Source organism: Procambarus clarkii, chromosome 27, assembly GCF_040958095.1.
Source record: "Procambarus clarkii isolate CNS0578487 chromosome 27, FALCON_Pclarkii_2.0, whole genome shotgun sequence".
Classification (NCBI taxonomy): domain Eukaryota; kingdom Metazoa; phylum Arthropoda; class Malacostraca; order Decapoda; family Cambaridae; genus Procambarus; species Procambarus clarkii.
The window spans coordinates 11638947-11652782 of NC_091176.1; the positions used below are offsets into that span (position 1 = coordinate 11638947).

At 45.0% G+C, this 13836-nt stretch overlaps 1 protein-coding gene across 6 annotated transcripts in view; it reads left to right on the forward strand.

The window, feature by feature from the left end:
* Window positions 1–13836, forward strand: part of LOC123762660 (uridine phosphorylase 1) — an 80957-nt gene that overhangs the window by 41226 nt on the left and 25895 nt on the right. Inside the window, exon 1 of one of the 6 annotated variants that reach the window (XM_045749307.2) lies at window positions 12522–13011. The exons of 4 other annotated variants lie outside the window; for them this stretch is intronic. In XM_045749307.2, coding sequence (XP_045605263.1) covers window positions 12911–13011 — 101 coding nt within the window. In that variant the 5' untranslated portion in view covers window positions 12522–12910. Of the gene's footprint in view, window positions 1–12521; window positions 13012–13836 lie in introns of those variants that run through there. One more of the 6 variants, XM_045749308.2, reaches the window with a different exon arrangement.

Consider the following 13836-nt stretch of genomic DNA (forward strand, 5'->3'; position numbering starts at 1 on the left):
GGAAAAAGACTTGTTGTTGTTGTTTTTTCAGATTTAGCTACTCAGAACGACGTGTCATTTAGCACGGGCTATGGTGAGCCCGTAAAGGAAAAAGACGTGGGAGTGCGTATATAACCCAAGCTGTAACAGCAGAGGCATTACGGGCTATTCATGCCCGTGCCACCTCTTGGCTGGCTTAATGCAGAGGCACACTGCATTAAGTCAATCAAGCAGAGGCGCGCCTCGGCGGGATAACGCGTACTCACCTAGTTGTGCTTGCGGGGGTTGAACTTCGGCTCTTTGGTCCCGCCTCTCAACTGTCAGACCTCGGCGGGATAATGTGTGTAACGTATGCCAGACTGTCCCAAGAACCACATGACCTTCTGGAATTGTACATAATGTTGTACATAATCATTGTGAAGCACGTTTCCGAGTTCTGAGGAAAGACTGAAGGAACCAGACCTCACTACATCGGAACAAAGGACAGGGGAGACATGATAACGACATAAACATTCGGAGGATAATTCACAAAGACAAAAAAGCAATGTTCACAGTGGGAAACAGATACTGTTTAAGGGTTAATGAATGTTTATATCTTTGAAGATGTGTTCACTTGAGACAGTTAAGGCCGGACGGCGTCTGGGTAAAAATGACAGGATCAACAACCCAGCCGGTTTTCTTCATATTAGGGGGGTGAGGGGGGGGGTGTACATGTTACTATGGTGTTATGTTCACTCATAGGATGAGTGACGCTCCCCAATAAACTCTCCTTCCGGGACAAAATTGAAAGCAAGCTAGAGACACAAATGATTGATAATGTCAGAACGCCATCAAATGCTAGAGGAAACTCTTGCATTTCATCAATTTCCAGAGGTTGTCCAACCTCTTGGGCTTGTCCAGGGACATGAGAACAGCAGGGTGACAGATTGCCAGATAGACACGGTGACAGATATATTGTCAGACAGGTGTTTCAGCACTGTGAGCGGGCCGTACCAGCTCACACAACGTCTGCTTCTAAAAACTTGTTCCCTAATTTTAGAAACTGCACCTGCTTGGTCACACGGTGAGGGAGGGAGGGAGAGGGCTGTATCACACGGTGGGGTAGGAGTGGGGGGGGGGAGACGGATCCCACGGTTGGGGGGAGGTGGTGGGGGGGGAGAGAGGGCTTTGGGAAGAAACTGGAGACGGGCAGTTAAGGGGACAAGCATTGCTCAGACAATCATGATATCATCATGACAATTCACTGGTTGAGTCATTGGTCTCTAAGCGATATAGAAACTAAAGACACAAATCATTGTGTCTCTGCAGCGGGCTTTGCAGTTTGTAGCGGGCCCCTCTAGTCTGCAACGTGCACCATTAGTCTGCAACGTGCACCATTAGTCTGCAACGTGCACCATTAGTCTGCAACGTGCACCATTAGTCTGCAACGTGCACCATTAGTCTGCAACGTGCACCATTAGTCTGCAACGTGCACCATTAGTCTGCAACGTGCACCATTAGTCTGCAACGTGCACCATTAGTCTGCAACGTGCACCATTAGTCTGCAACGTGCACCATTAGTATGCAACGTGCACCATTAGTCTGCAGCGTGCACCATTAGTCTGCAACGTGCACCATTAGTCTGCAACGTGCACCATTAGTCTGCAACGTGCACCATTAGTCTGCAGCGTGCACCATTAGTCTGCAACGTGCACCATTAGTCTGCAACGTGCACCATTAGTCTGCAACGTGCACCATTAGTCTGCAACGTGCACCATTAGTCTGCAACGTGCACCATTAGTCTGCAACGTGCACCATTAGTCTGCAACGTGCACCATTAGTCTGCAACGTGCACCATTAGTCTGCAACGGGCCCCTCTGGTCTGCAACGGGCCCCTCTGGTCTGCAACGGGCCTCATTAGTCTGCAACGGGCCCTCCAGTCTTAGTAGAGGTGTGTGTGGAGGAAGGGAGACGTCCGTATTGAGTAGGTATTTATCCTATACGAAAATGCCTATCAATGCTTACGTTTCGCTCACACGACTGAGACGTAAGCATTGACAGGCATTCTTGTGTAGGATAAATACCTATGCATGCCCCATCAACCACACCCTGTGCCACCCGCCGCTAGCAAGGTCACTAAACGGTACAGACAACCCCCCCCCCCCCCCATCCTCAACACCAGTTTTTACCGCGTTGGCTGGAAATTGAATACGTACCAAAATATCAAGTGAATATAGAGGTTAGTGTACATTGGAAAAGATATCAACAGTGTGTCCCACCGCGCATGGCGCTGGCTATGTCTTCCTGTGTTCGTTACCTAGGAAGACTAACTCGGTGTTCCTAAGTCGAATCCTAACACATGTACTCCGAACGTGGATGAGAAACAAAACCAGCAAGGTATATTCTTATCACGATGTTGTCGCTTGTCTTCAATTGTCTCATGCGGATACATTTTCTGCTTTGACAATGATGTATTATGCCCGAAACGCTTTGCGTAATAGTGGCTTTAGGCATTGTATGTACTAGCTATACCTATAAGTTAACAATCCTTGTAAATATTTATTGTATGTATGTACCTTACCTAAATAAAATTGTATTGTATTGTATTGTATTCGTTAAAACACTGGGGGAGGGGGAGGGTAGGAGGCTCGTGGGGTGGGGTCGGGGGGGTGACAATGTGTACAAATGCAGCAGATGTGCTCTCCACAACAGGGATTATATTCGATCAATAGAAGCAGCGCAAAATGGAGTAGAAGTAATTGTCATGTGACTGAGTGGAGTTAATGATAAATAATACTATTACACACAGAGATCACACTAACGTGATGCATCAAATGAACAAATCCACAAGGGCCGTGACGAGGATTCGAACCTGCGTCCGGGAGCATCCCAGACAATTCTGGTTTGTGCCTCGGAGAGGCTACGGGATCCAGTAAGTTCAGTAGAACTTCAGTTTCAACTCTAATACCCTGTCGTAGCTCAGTCGATTAAGGCAGTGTCTGGGATGCTCCCGGACGCAGGTTCGAATCCTCGTCACGGCCCTTGTGGATTTGTTCAAATTAATACTATTGTTTATACAAACTATACATAGATTATATTACATTGTACACATACATGGTACAGCATTATATCATGGTCGTGCTAACATGGCTAATGAGGCGTAGCGTGTCGGAGCCTCGTGACCTGACGACGGTTTAAAAGTGAAAACTTTTAACATGGTTTCAACAATGACTGGACTAAACAGCTGGTGTACATCAGTCCTAATCAAACTTAAACTTTTTCTCCCCATTAGTGCTACATAGCCACACCATCACTACCCATCTACCCAACACACTCACACAATGAAAACATTGTGTGTGACTTGACTAGTTGGTGAACGTTCACCAGGAAATTCCAAGAGAATTTGATTTGTCAGTGCGAGTGGCGTAGGCATCGGGGGGGGGGAGGAGGGGGAAGGAGATGTGCTTTGGAATTCATATTCTTTATATGTTTGCAAACATGCAGGAAGATAGACAAAGATAGACCGGGCCGCGGGGACACTAAGCCCCGAAATCATCTCAAGATAAGATAGGCAGAGGAAAGTAGGAAGATATGCAAACTTAATGGAGTGGAGAGAGAAAGAAACAAATGTAAGAATGAATATGACAAAATGGACAACTGACAAAGCTTCTCACCCTTGTATCTCAGGTCCTATTCTACAGTTAATAAGAGATTACACTCGAGAACGGTCGGGCTAGTTTTATGGGAGCAGATTTTGAAAGGCAGAGTGTTGATGTGTTAGAATTGTTCTATCACAGGGTAGTGTTCTTTGTCCCTTGTTGTGGCTTGTCTACTTCAGTAATACTCCTCATCCCTCAAGCTCAAGCTTATGCTGTTTTTGTTTTGTTTTTCAGGGATATTCCTGCGCGGGCCCTAAGCCTCTGGCTGGCCCACTAAGTGTTGCTTGTTGCTGTTTTACTTGGGCGGAGTATGAGTATTTATGACTCGTATGGTCGCTTCAGTAAGATTTTGCCATATGTGTTTAACAACTTCTTCTGCTCTGTTGAATCTAAGTTGAAATCTTAATGGGTTTGTAACTGTGCACTGTGTTAGATAATGTTCGTGGCTAAATCTGTATGTATGATAACATGTTGTCGGTGTTCAGCAAGAGCATGTTCCAAAGCCTTTTGAATGGCTAGCATCTCTGTTTGTAAAGTCGAACACCCATTTGCAATGTTACGTAGCAGATGAGGATTTGTCTGGTTCTTTTTTCCTTCAATAACCATAATCTTAAAGTCTGCTGGCGGAGATTCCCAAGGGGCTTGTATAATAAAGTCTGCATGTATTTCGTCGACACCCTTCTCAGTGATTGTGTTTGTTATATCGAATGTATATTGTTATGTCTGCTGCACGATCTTGTCCATTATCACACAAATGATGTCTTGAGTCTGTTGTTGTGAGGCGTTCTGCGTCATCTGTAGGCAATTGATAATGGTCTCTGCCATGATCTTCACGATGTTTTTCAGCTGGACCTCGGTGGTAAAACTGTATATCTGTTGTGTTGATTCCGAAAGTTTTTTGCTCTTTTGCATTTGCTGTATTTCTGCAGCACTTTTGTGTATTTTCTGATTTGGAATTAATAGATTCGTGAAATTTTTCTGTGTGAGAGTGTGTGTCTGTTGTGGCTGTGCACGAGTGTTCCAGACGTTGGTGTTGGTGTATGTGGTGCTGGTCTGTGTGTTTATCCTGCCCTGAGCTGTCTGCACTTTTTCTTTCCGTGAAGAGCAGGTTGTGCGCCAGGCATGATGTTTGCCTCCACAATTTGGACATTTGGCTGCTGTAGTCTGGTTTGCCTTGTGCTTGGCTATACAGTCTTTGGTTGGATGTCTCAGACTGCACACTCCGCATCTCTCCTGTCCGGTGAAGCGTGATTGATGGTGGCCGTATTTCTGACACCTGAAACAGCGCAGGGGTTCCGGGACGTATCGTCTCTGTCGGTATGTCCCCCAATTTCCAAGACTGAATGATTCTGGCACATGTCCCATGACGGTCACCAGAACCTGACGTGTCGCTGCCTTGTCTACTTTGTGCGGCATCGTTCCGCATTCAGGATTTGCTTGTGTTCTAGTACTGGATCCAGAGGAAAGTCGATTGGGTATCCCAAAAGACGACTCGTGTGCGTCTTTCTGAAGGGTCCAGCTTTTCCAAGCATACAGGTTTCCCTTGCAGGACTCTTACTTTTTCTAAGTAATATGCAGTCTGTTGGTCGTGTGGTATCATTATTATTTCTCCTTTCAGGTTGACTGTGATGGAAAGTTTGAGCTCTGGTTGTTCTTTTTCCATTCCCGTTACTACTCCATATGCTGTAGGAAAGTGGTCTGTCTGCATTATCTTGAATTTTGGGAGATGTGCAGAGTCTGGCGATGTCTGGTGTGAGGCTGGTGGTGTCCTCTCCTCTCTCATACTGTTGTCCTGTGGCTGTGTTGTGGACAGAGAAGCATTGTCTGACACTGGCTGGTGTGAGACTGATGCTATCCTCTCTAGGTCCATTACGTCTGCTGTCTTGCTGGTAGAAGCAAGTGGTGAAGCCTCGATAGCAGTTTTCTTCGGTGCCTGCTGCACTTCGGCCCACCGTCCCTCCTCGTCTGAAAGCTACCTCCATTTCCTCTTACTCTTAGCCTTCCCATGACTCTCTCCATGTAGTGAGGACAGAATCACTGCCCTACCTACTTCCTGAGACACCCTTAGGCCTGGAGAAATTCATTCTCCTCCAACGGAGGTCGTAGAATGATTCCCCAGGTGGAATCAGGGATACCTAACACCTAAATGAGCTGTTTGGTCTACCTTTCCCTGTCAGGCTCAGTACACCTTCTAAGGTGCTCCCTTGTGGCAATGCCCGCGGGATATCGCCTCACCCTTCAGGGTAGGACTCTAAGTGACCTGGTCAGTGATATGGTCCTCAAAAAAAAAAAAAGTGCGGTACGAGAGTTTGGGTCGCCTGCGTACTGGGTTGCGCAGAATACTACTCAGCTGGACAGCAGGTAATCAACAACGTTGCTACTCCGTCAATTGTAGACAAAATCAGAATTGTTTCCTTCAAAACAAGATATTGTCTGGGTCTTGTAGTACTGATGTATTCTTCCTCACAAAACCGCAATGAATTGAACTGATGAATGCTCAGAATCGTGAGTTTTTCCGGGAACAAATCCGTGTGCGGCCAGCTAGCTATGGCGCCGGCAGCGAGTCTCTCTTATGCTGGTGATGGCACTTTAACCTCTACATATATAAGAGAGGAAATGCCGACTGCTACGAGATTCATTAATCATGTTCTTGAAGCAGTTTCTGCCTGAGGGAAAAAATAGGAAGAAAACCCGCTGGGTTGCTCATCCTGTCTCTTGTACCCAGTTGCAGCTGGGACTAAAAGTGTCTCAAATGAGCAGTTTATCAAACAAGATGATTAATATTTATCAACCCTAAACTTTCGTTATCTTGTGGGTGCAAAGCGTGGAAATCTTTCAAGAACAGTATCCATATTTGTAAAATAATGTGTTCCTAATTCAAACACCTGTAGGATTTATTATTCTACTCATTTATAATGTCTCTTAGGTAGGCACAGTCTCTCAGGTAATGGTCGAGGCGATGTCCCTCACTCGTACTGCATCTCCGCTGCTCAGCTGTTGTTTCCCTCCTGAATCTCCATGGGTATTTGTATCGAAGACGAATTTTTGCTATTACAGATTCTCTCTGCCATCTCTTTCTTCCATAATGATTGGGGGCTGCCAGATGCAGCTACATTATTCCAGTGTACACATTCACTGAATTGTTCTTGTATCCTTCTTTCCTTGCTAGGTTACGGTAGATTGGGTTAACTCAGATTTTTCCTTGGGTTCTACAACAAAAATCTGTTGGCGGAATTATAACTTGCTTGAAAACTAAGATAGGCAAACTCACCCACAACCTTCCCATAAAAGCTTTCCAAACTTTTATAGAATTTCATATTCTCTGCACCATGGGAGATTATCAATTTCAACATTATTTTCCTTCCCTTTGCAGTCACGAAGCAATTTAGTGATCAACCCAAGCTTCGTTTGAGGCAAAGTACAACTCCCTTAAACTAGACTCAATACTCACATAGCAAGTGCTGCACATCGCTGTATCCTGATTAGTCAATTTTTGTTTTTCAATTGTGAAAGTGTGGCAGGGGGTGGGAGATCTTTTGAGAATTAGAAAATAGAGCCGCGAGAACTTGATTCCCTACACCACCCCACAGCTGCTGCTGCTGCTGCACGGTCAGTTGTCCACACAACGAGTAATGACTTGTAGTTAGAATGGTAGTCGTATAAACATTTGACTCTTTACACTGAACTATTTGCAAAACAAAATTATCAATTTTGAACCGATGGGCGAGTTAATTTGGCAGCGTCACTCATCTTGTACTCGAGTGGACCTTCCTATGCTCAAGTGAGTACACAGTTAAAACAAATTGTCACATTATTTGTAGGTAATTCCTTATCAATAATTGCACTAGGACTCCCTAAAACATAATTATCAAATGTTTGTGCCCGAAGGAAGGCACAAATAGGCTACAAAGCAATTATTAATTATTTCATTAGAGTTTATTTCATGTAGATTTAATCTCGTGTTGTCCTCTGAATGCACGATAGAACTGATGAAGGGAAGGGAACTGTCAGGAGAAGCACCAAGCCATTACGACTATATAGCACTGGGAAGGGGTCAGTTAAGGATTTGGAATGAGACGGGGAGGAAGGAATGGTGCCCAACCCTTTGGACGGTCGGGGATTGAACACCGACCTGCATGAAGCGAGACCGTCGCTCTACCATCCAGCCTAAGTGGTTGGAGTTTACCAAAACATGTTTTTAAGGAAGTTGACGATAATCTTGGAGTGCCTGGCTGTAGCCTAAGTGCGATACTGTAATACCAAGAACTTCAAAATATTATACCGTAGCGCTGCTGCAAAGTTAAATTTATCCTGAACATAAAAGTATTTGTTTAATAAATGAATTAAAATCAAATAAAGTAACTCGATTAAACTCATTCACACGGTAAGGTTTGTTTATTGACGTTGGCCGGACAGGAAATGCTCAGATACTGGCCAGGAAGTGTGTAGGTGTTCGTGGATCAGTAAATGTAAACAATTGTCCGAATGGGATTGCAGGATTCCGACATCGACTTTAAGGAATATTTAGCTATACTAATTTCTATAACTCAGTTATTTGTTTGAAACGTATGTAGTAATCTTTCAGAATAAATGTAGGTAAATACTGGTGTAAAAAAAAGTAAATATACTGATATAATGCATACATTGAAAGCCACATAGTTTTAGTTTGATTTTTTTTCCTCTAAGGGCAATATATATATTATTTTGTTCCGGTAAATTTACAAAGGCCAATTAGATATGAGAATGTCATCAGTGACTATATTATTATCTAACACAGTGAACAGTTACAAATCCATTAAGATTTCAACTTAGATTCAACAGAGCAGAAGTTGTTAAACACACGGAACAAAATCTTCCTGAAGCGACCATACGAGTCATAAATACTCATACTCCGCTTAAGTAAAACAGAAACTAGCAACACTTAGTGGGCCAGCCAGGGGCTTGGGGCCCGCGCAGGAATTTTCCTGAAAAAAGTGACTATATTGACACCTGCCTGCATAATACGAGGCTATGAAGGTTAAGTCCATTAGCGCACTCTGTAGGAATAGGAAGTCCTTTTAAACTTTTTTTACCTAACGGTTTGCAAACCCGAGCTTCATCTCCTGGGCTCCGTCTTTCCAACTGTTGACTGAAATTGAAAATTGAAATAAGTTTATTGAGGTAAAATGCACACAAACGGATGAGGGTCTAGTGCAATGATTCTCGTTCCTTTCGTTACTTTCCATATTTGTTTTTAAAACCGTAGGTGGAATTAGCCGCCATTTCTCCCAAGTATTTCAGTTTACTCACTGTTCCTAACACATCGTTGTCGACAGTCTAAAAGTTGGCATACAAGTGGCATGCATCATTATGCCACCAGTTAAAATAATATTATAACCATTGGAATTCTTCGATAGTTTACTATCAAAAGGTAGAGCAAAAGACTCCCTTGTGTGGGTGCGTAGTTCATAGTGTTCAGTGACACCGGCGTGCCTCTGACAGGGCACACACGACTTCCTCTTAGATAGATATACTCTTAATAAATCGAAGAATCTATATTCCTATATTCATTCTGGTGAGAAACACAATCTATTCGCAAATGTCGGCCAATACTTAAAATCAAAATCAAAATATTTATTCAGGTAAAAGTACATACATAGAAGATGAGTTACAAACATAATGTTGGATTTATAGATAGAGGCTAGTACATACAGTACCTAAAGCCACTACTACGCACTGCGTTTCTGGCAAATACCATGCTGGTAGCAAGCAAGTGGAATGTACTGTGGGATAAGATTGCCACCTCCATTCACAGCTTCAATAGCAGGAACGATGCAGAAATAGATCGCTTAAGAGAGATTATAGCGCCAGTAACCGCCAATAGGGAGCTTGGGCTCGGGAGGCAGGTCTGGCTCCCGGAGAGACGCAGACACTGACCAGTAAGCGCCGTGGCACAAAGGTCACCCCCACCAGCCATGTGCGACCCGCCCACCAAGACCAACGTTCCTAATATCTTGTAAAGGTTAAAGTAGGACCAAGTGATCACTCAGGTGGTGTGTGTGTGTACTGACCTATTTGTGCTTGCGGAGGTTGAGCTCTGGCTGTTTGGTCCCGCCTCTCAACTGTCAATCAACTGGTGTACAGATTCCTGAGCCTACTGGGCTCTATCATATCTACATTTGAAACTGTGTATGGAGTCAGCCTCCACCACATCACTGCCTAATGCATTCCACCTGTTAACTACTCTGACACTGAAAAGTTCTTTCTAACGTCCCTGTTGCTCAACTGTGGAGATTTAGATGTGTGTACCAATCTAGTAGCACTTACCCAAGTGTGCTTGCAACGGTTCAGCCCTTAACCCTTCAATCTTCTGGTGTACAGCTTCTTCTGACAATTTGTTCTCGTGGTACAGTTGGCTTAGTTCTCGACTCACAATTGGGGTTCTTGGGTTCGATCCCCGGGCGGGACAGAAATAGTTGTGCATATTTCCTTTCACCTAATACGACTGTTCACCCGGCAGTAAATAGGTAGCCGGGAATTAGGCAAGTGGTGTGGGATTGCGTCCTGGGGAAGATCAGTAGTTAGGCCTAGATCTCGATGCATGTCTAAAGTGTGTGTGTACTTACCTAGTTGTACTTGTGGGGGATGAGCTCTGACGCTTTGGTCCCGCCTCTCAACTGTCAATCAACTGGTGTACAGGTTCCTGAGCATATTGGGCTCTATCATATCTACACTTGAAACTGTGTATGGAGTCAGCCTCCACCACATCACTTCCTAATGCATTCCATTTGGCATCTACTCTGACACTAATAAAATTCTTTCTAATGTCTCTATGGTTCATTTGGGCACTCAATTTCCACCTGTGTCCCCTTGTGCGTGTGCTCCTTGTGTTAAATAGTATGTCTTTATCTACCCTATCAATTCCTCTGAGAATCTTGTATGTGGTGATCATGCCCCCTCTAACTCTTCTGTCTCCCAGTGACGTGAGGTTTAATTCCCGTAGTCTCTCCTCGTAGTTCATACCCCTCAGTTCGGGTACTAGTCTGGTGGCAAACCTTTGAACCTTTTTCAGTTTAGTCTTGATATTTAGATTATGAAGATCATTATTATGTGTGTGTGTACTCACCTATTTATACTCACCTGTTTGTGCTTGCGGGGGTTGAGCTTTGCCTCTTTGGTCCCGCCTCTCAACTGTCAATCAACTGGTGTACAGGATAAGATTGTGTGTGTGTGTGTGTGTGCGCGCGCGCGCGTGTGCGCTATTATTTCAATATTTATCAGCCTCCACCCTTACCAGTGGGAGCTGTTTCGGTGACTGTACACATAAATAATCTTGAAGAACCCAGACAAATTTAAGAACTGACTTGGAAAACTGTAAATGTTGAAGGTGATGAGACTAGCTACGGTGTTAAGGAGACTTGAGGGACGTGCTGAGCGTCTTGCCATCATTGATGGACCATCACACTGAAGACCTTTTTGTTATTTAATCTATTGGATTAAAAGTAACGGGTTCCGGAACTAGACTTTTTAAAGAAAGCAGTTTCCCATGTGTAATGAATCACTTACTTAAAACTTTCACGTGATTATCATGCGTGGCGGGGAAGAGGTCAGTCACGCTCATGCATCAAACAAACACACGCAAACAAACACGCAGCAACAACACGCAACAAACACAGGAAAATTTCAGCTATAAGGTCACCGCCCAAGACTCTGTACTCGCTAGTGACTCGACAAGAATGAAGAACTCACACCAAATGTTGATTAAATTGTAACTTTCTTTTAAAGGATATAAAATACAACAAAGTTCATTAAAGATGGGTATATGTGAGCCGGTCGGCCGAGCGGACAGCACGCGGGACTTGTGATCCTGTGGTCCTGGGTTCAATCCCAGGCGCTGGCGAGAAACAATGGGCAGAGTTTCTTTCACCCTATGCCCGTTACCTAGCAGTAAAATAGGTACCTGGGTGTTAGTCAGCTGTCACGGACTGCTTCCTGGGAGTGGAGGCTTGGTCGAGGACCGGGCCACGGGGACACTAAAGCCCCGAAATCATCTCAAGATAACCTCAAGATGTGAGGATTCCCAGCATGCCTTCCACCATGTTTTCCCTGGCTTTTTCTGGTTTCCTGGCCTTTCCTGGGGCCTTATTTTGATAAATGCTTACTTAAGTCCCTGTTCTAGCACGCTCGCCCTAAGCCCAGCGAGCCATGGAGGCCGGGTTCGAGCCCTAGGCAGGAAGTAATTGGGCACCTGGTTGTAAACAGGTTGACAGGTCGTGTTCTAGGGATAACCATAATAGGGCAAGGTTTAAGATGGGCTATAAGAGGGGAGAGCCATAAGCCTATCCTGTTCCCACGTTTATAAAAAAAACATAAAAATATGAATGAAGTGAATGATAAATAAATCAGTGGTTCCCAGCCTTTTATGTCTCATTCTTCCCTTTTACAACCACGTTCTCACCAGTGTACCTCTCCTACAACTACGTTCTCACCTGTGTACCTCTCCTACAACTACGTTCTCACCTGTGTACTTCCCCTACAACAAAGTCATTGAGTGCTACGACAAACACATATTCCTCTGTCACCACCCGTCCATTGTTAACCTCAATTAAAACTGCATGTAAATGACAACAGGGAGACATTACATGTCTCTCTTGTCATTTCGTTCCCAGACCCCGGGCAGGGAACGATTGATGTAGATAGTAATCAACCGACAACACTGCGACATTCCCCTGCCCCAGCCCCCCCCCCCCCCCCCTCCTCTATCCTCCCCATTTGGTTGTCAACTCCAGAGGCTTTACCCCAGTTGACGCCCCGCCTCCCCCTTGCCTGACCACCAATCACAGAGAGCCACGTCACGGTGTTATTGTGTGTACGTCGGGGAGTATCTCACTATATATTCCCGCGCTGGCCGGGGCGCGCCTGACTTCCAATACTGTCACCCACGTGGTCGCGACGTCCGCTTCATCTCCAACCAGTCTTGAAATGTTTTAATGTTTGCTGTATAAGTTATCACTTGACCTCGGCGGGCCGATGGTGTAAATGTTAATGGCATTGCAGTGTATATTTTACGGTTTGCGTACTTATATATTTATATATATATGCTGAGGTTATCGTCTCTAGCAGTCCGTCGATAAAGTCGCATACGTAATTCACCAACGCTGCCGCGTATTTATGTGTATATAGTTCGAAATTGTCCTATTTTGATGAAAATATCAGGGAGACCTATGCAGTATTAATAGCTATAGTAAATACGATATTTTAAATAGTAGTGGAGTCATCTGTGTGTGCGGGCAAAAGTAATATAGCCGCAGACGATGCCTTGTCATGGGTTTGAGGTGTGTGTGATCCCGCCCGCCGAGGCGGAGGAAGACCCAGCACAGGCCTATATTAATCACGCCTGCAGGGCCTGCACCAGGTAAGTCACCTTTATAACGAACTTTCTTTTTTCTTCACCAGGGGGATGGAGGGAGGGAGGTGGGGGGGGGGAAGTGGTTTGTAAAGGGGAAGGTTGGAATGTATGGACGCAAGGGGGCTCGGTCAGCCAGGGGATTAGAGGCGTGGATGTATTGTGCTGTCGTAAACCTGTGTACTCACCTACTCACGTGTGTGTGTGTATACGCACACACACACACATACACGCAAGGTACACACACCACTCACCAGTTGGGGGGTTGAGTGGACGTACAGCGCCCTAGACTCGTGGACCAAGGGATTGGGGTTCGATCCCCGGCATCGCCGGAAAAACAAATGGGCAGAGTTTCATTCACCCTGATGTCTCTGTTACCTAGCAGTAAATAGGTACCTGAGAGTTAGACAGCTGTTACGGGCTGTTTCCTGCGTGTGTGTGTGTGAAAAAAAACATTAGTTAGTAACAGATGATTGATTGACAGTTGAGAGGCGGGCCGAAAGAGCAGAGCTCAACCCCCGCAAGCACAACTAGGTGAATACACACACAAACTATCACTGACTGGTTAACATCGGAAGTGCCTTCAGAAACCTGTATAAGGAATCTTTCAGAACCTTGTATACCACGTATGTAAGACCAATCCTGGAGTATGCGGCCCCAGCATGGAGCCCGTATCTTGTAAAGCACAAGACGAAGCTGGTAAAAGTTCAGAGGTATGCCACTAGGCTAGTCCCAGAACTAAGAGGCATGAGTAACGAGGAAAGGCTGAGGAAACCACCTCACGTAGCTGGAAGACAGGAGAGCCCTTGGAGACATGATCACCACATAGAAAAT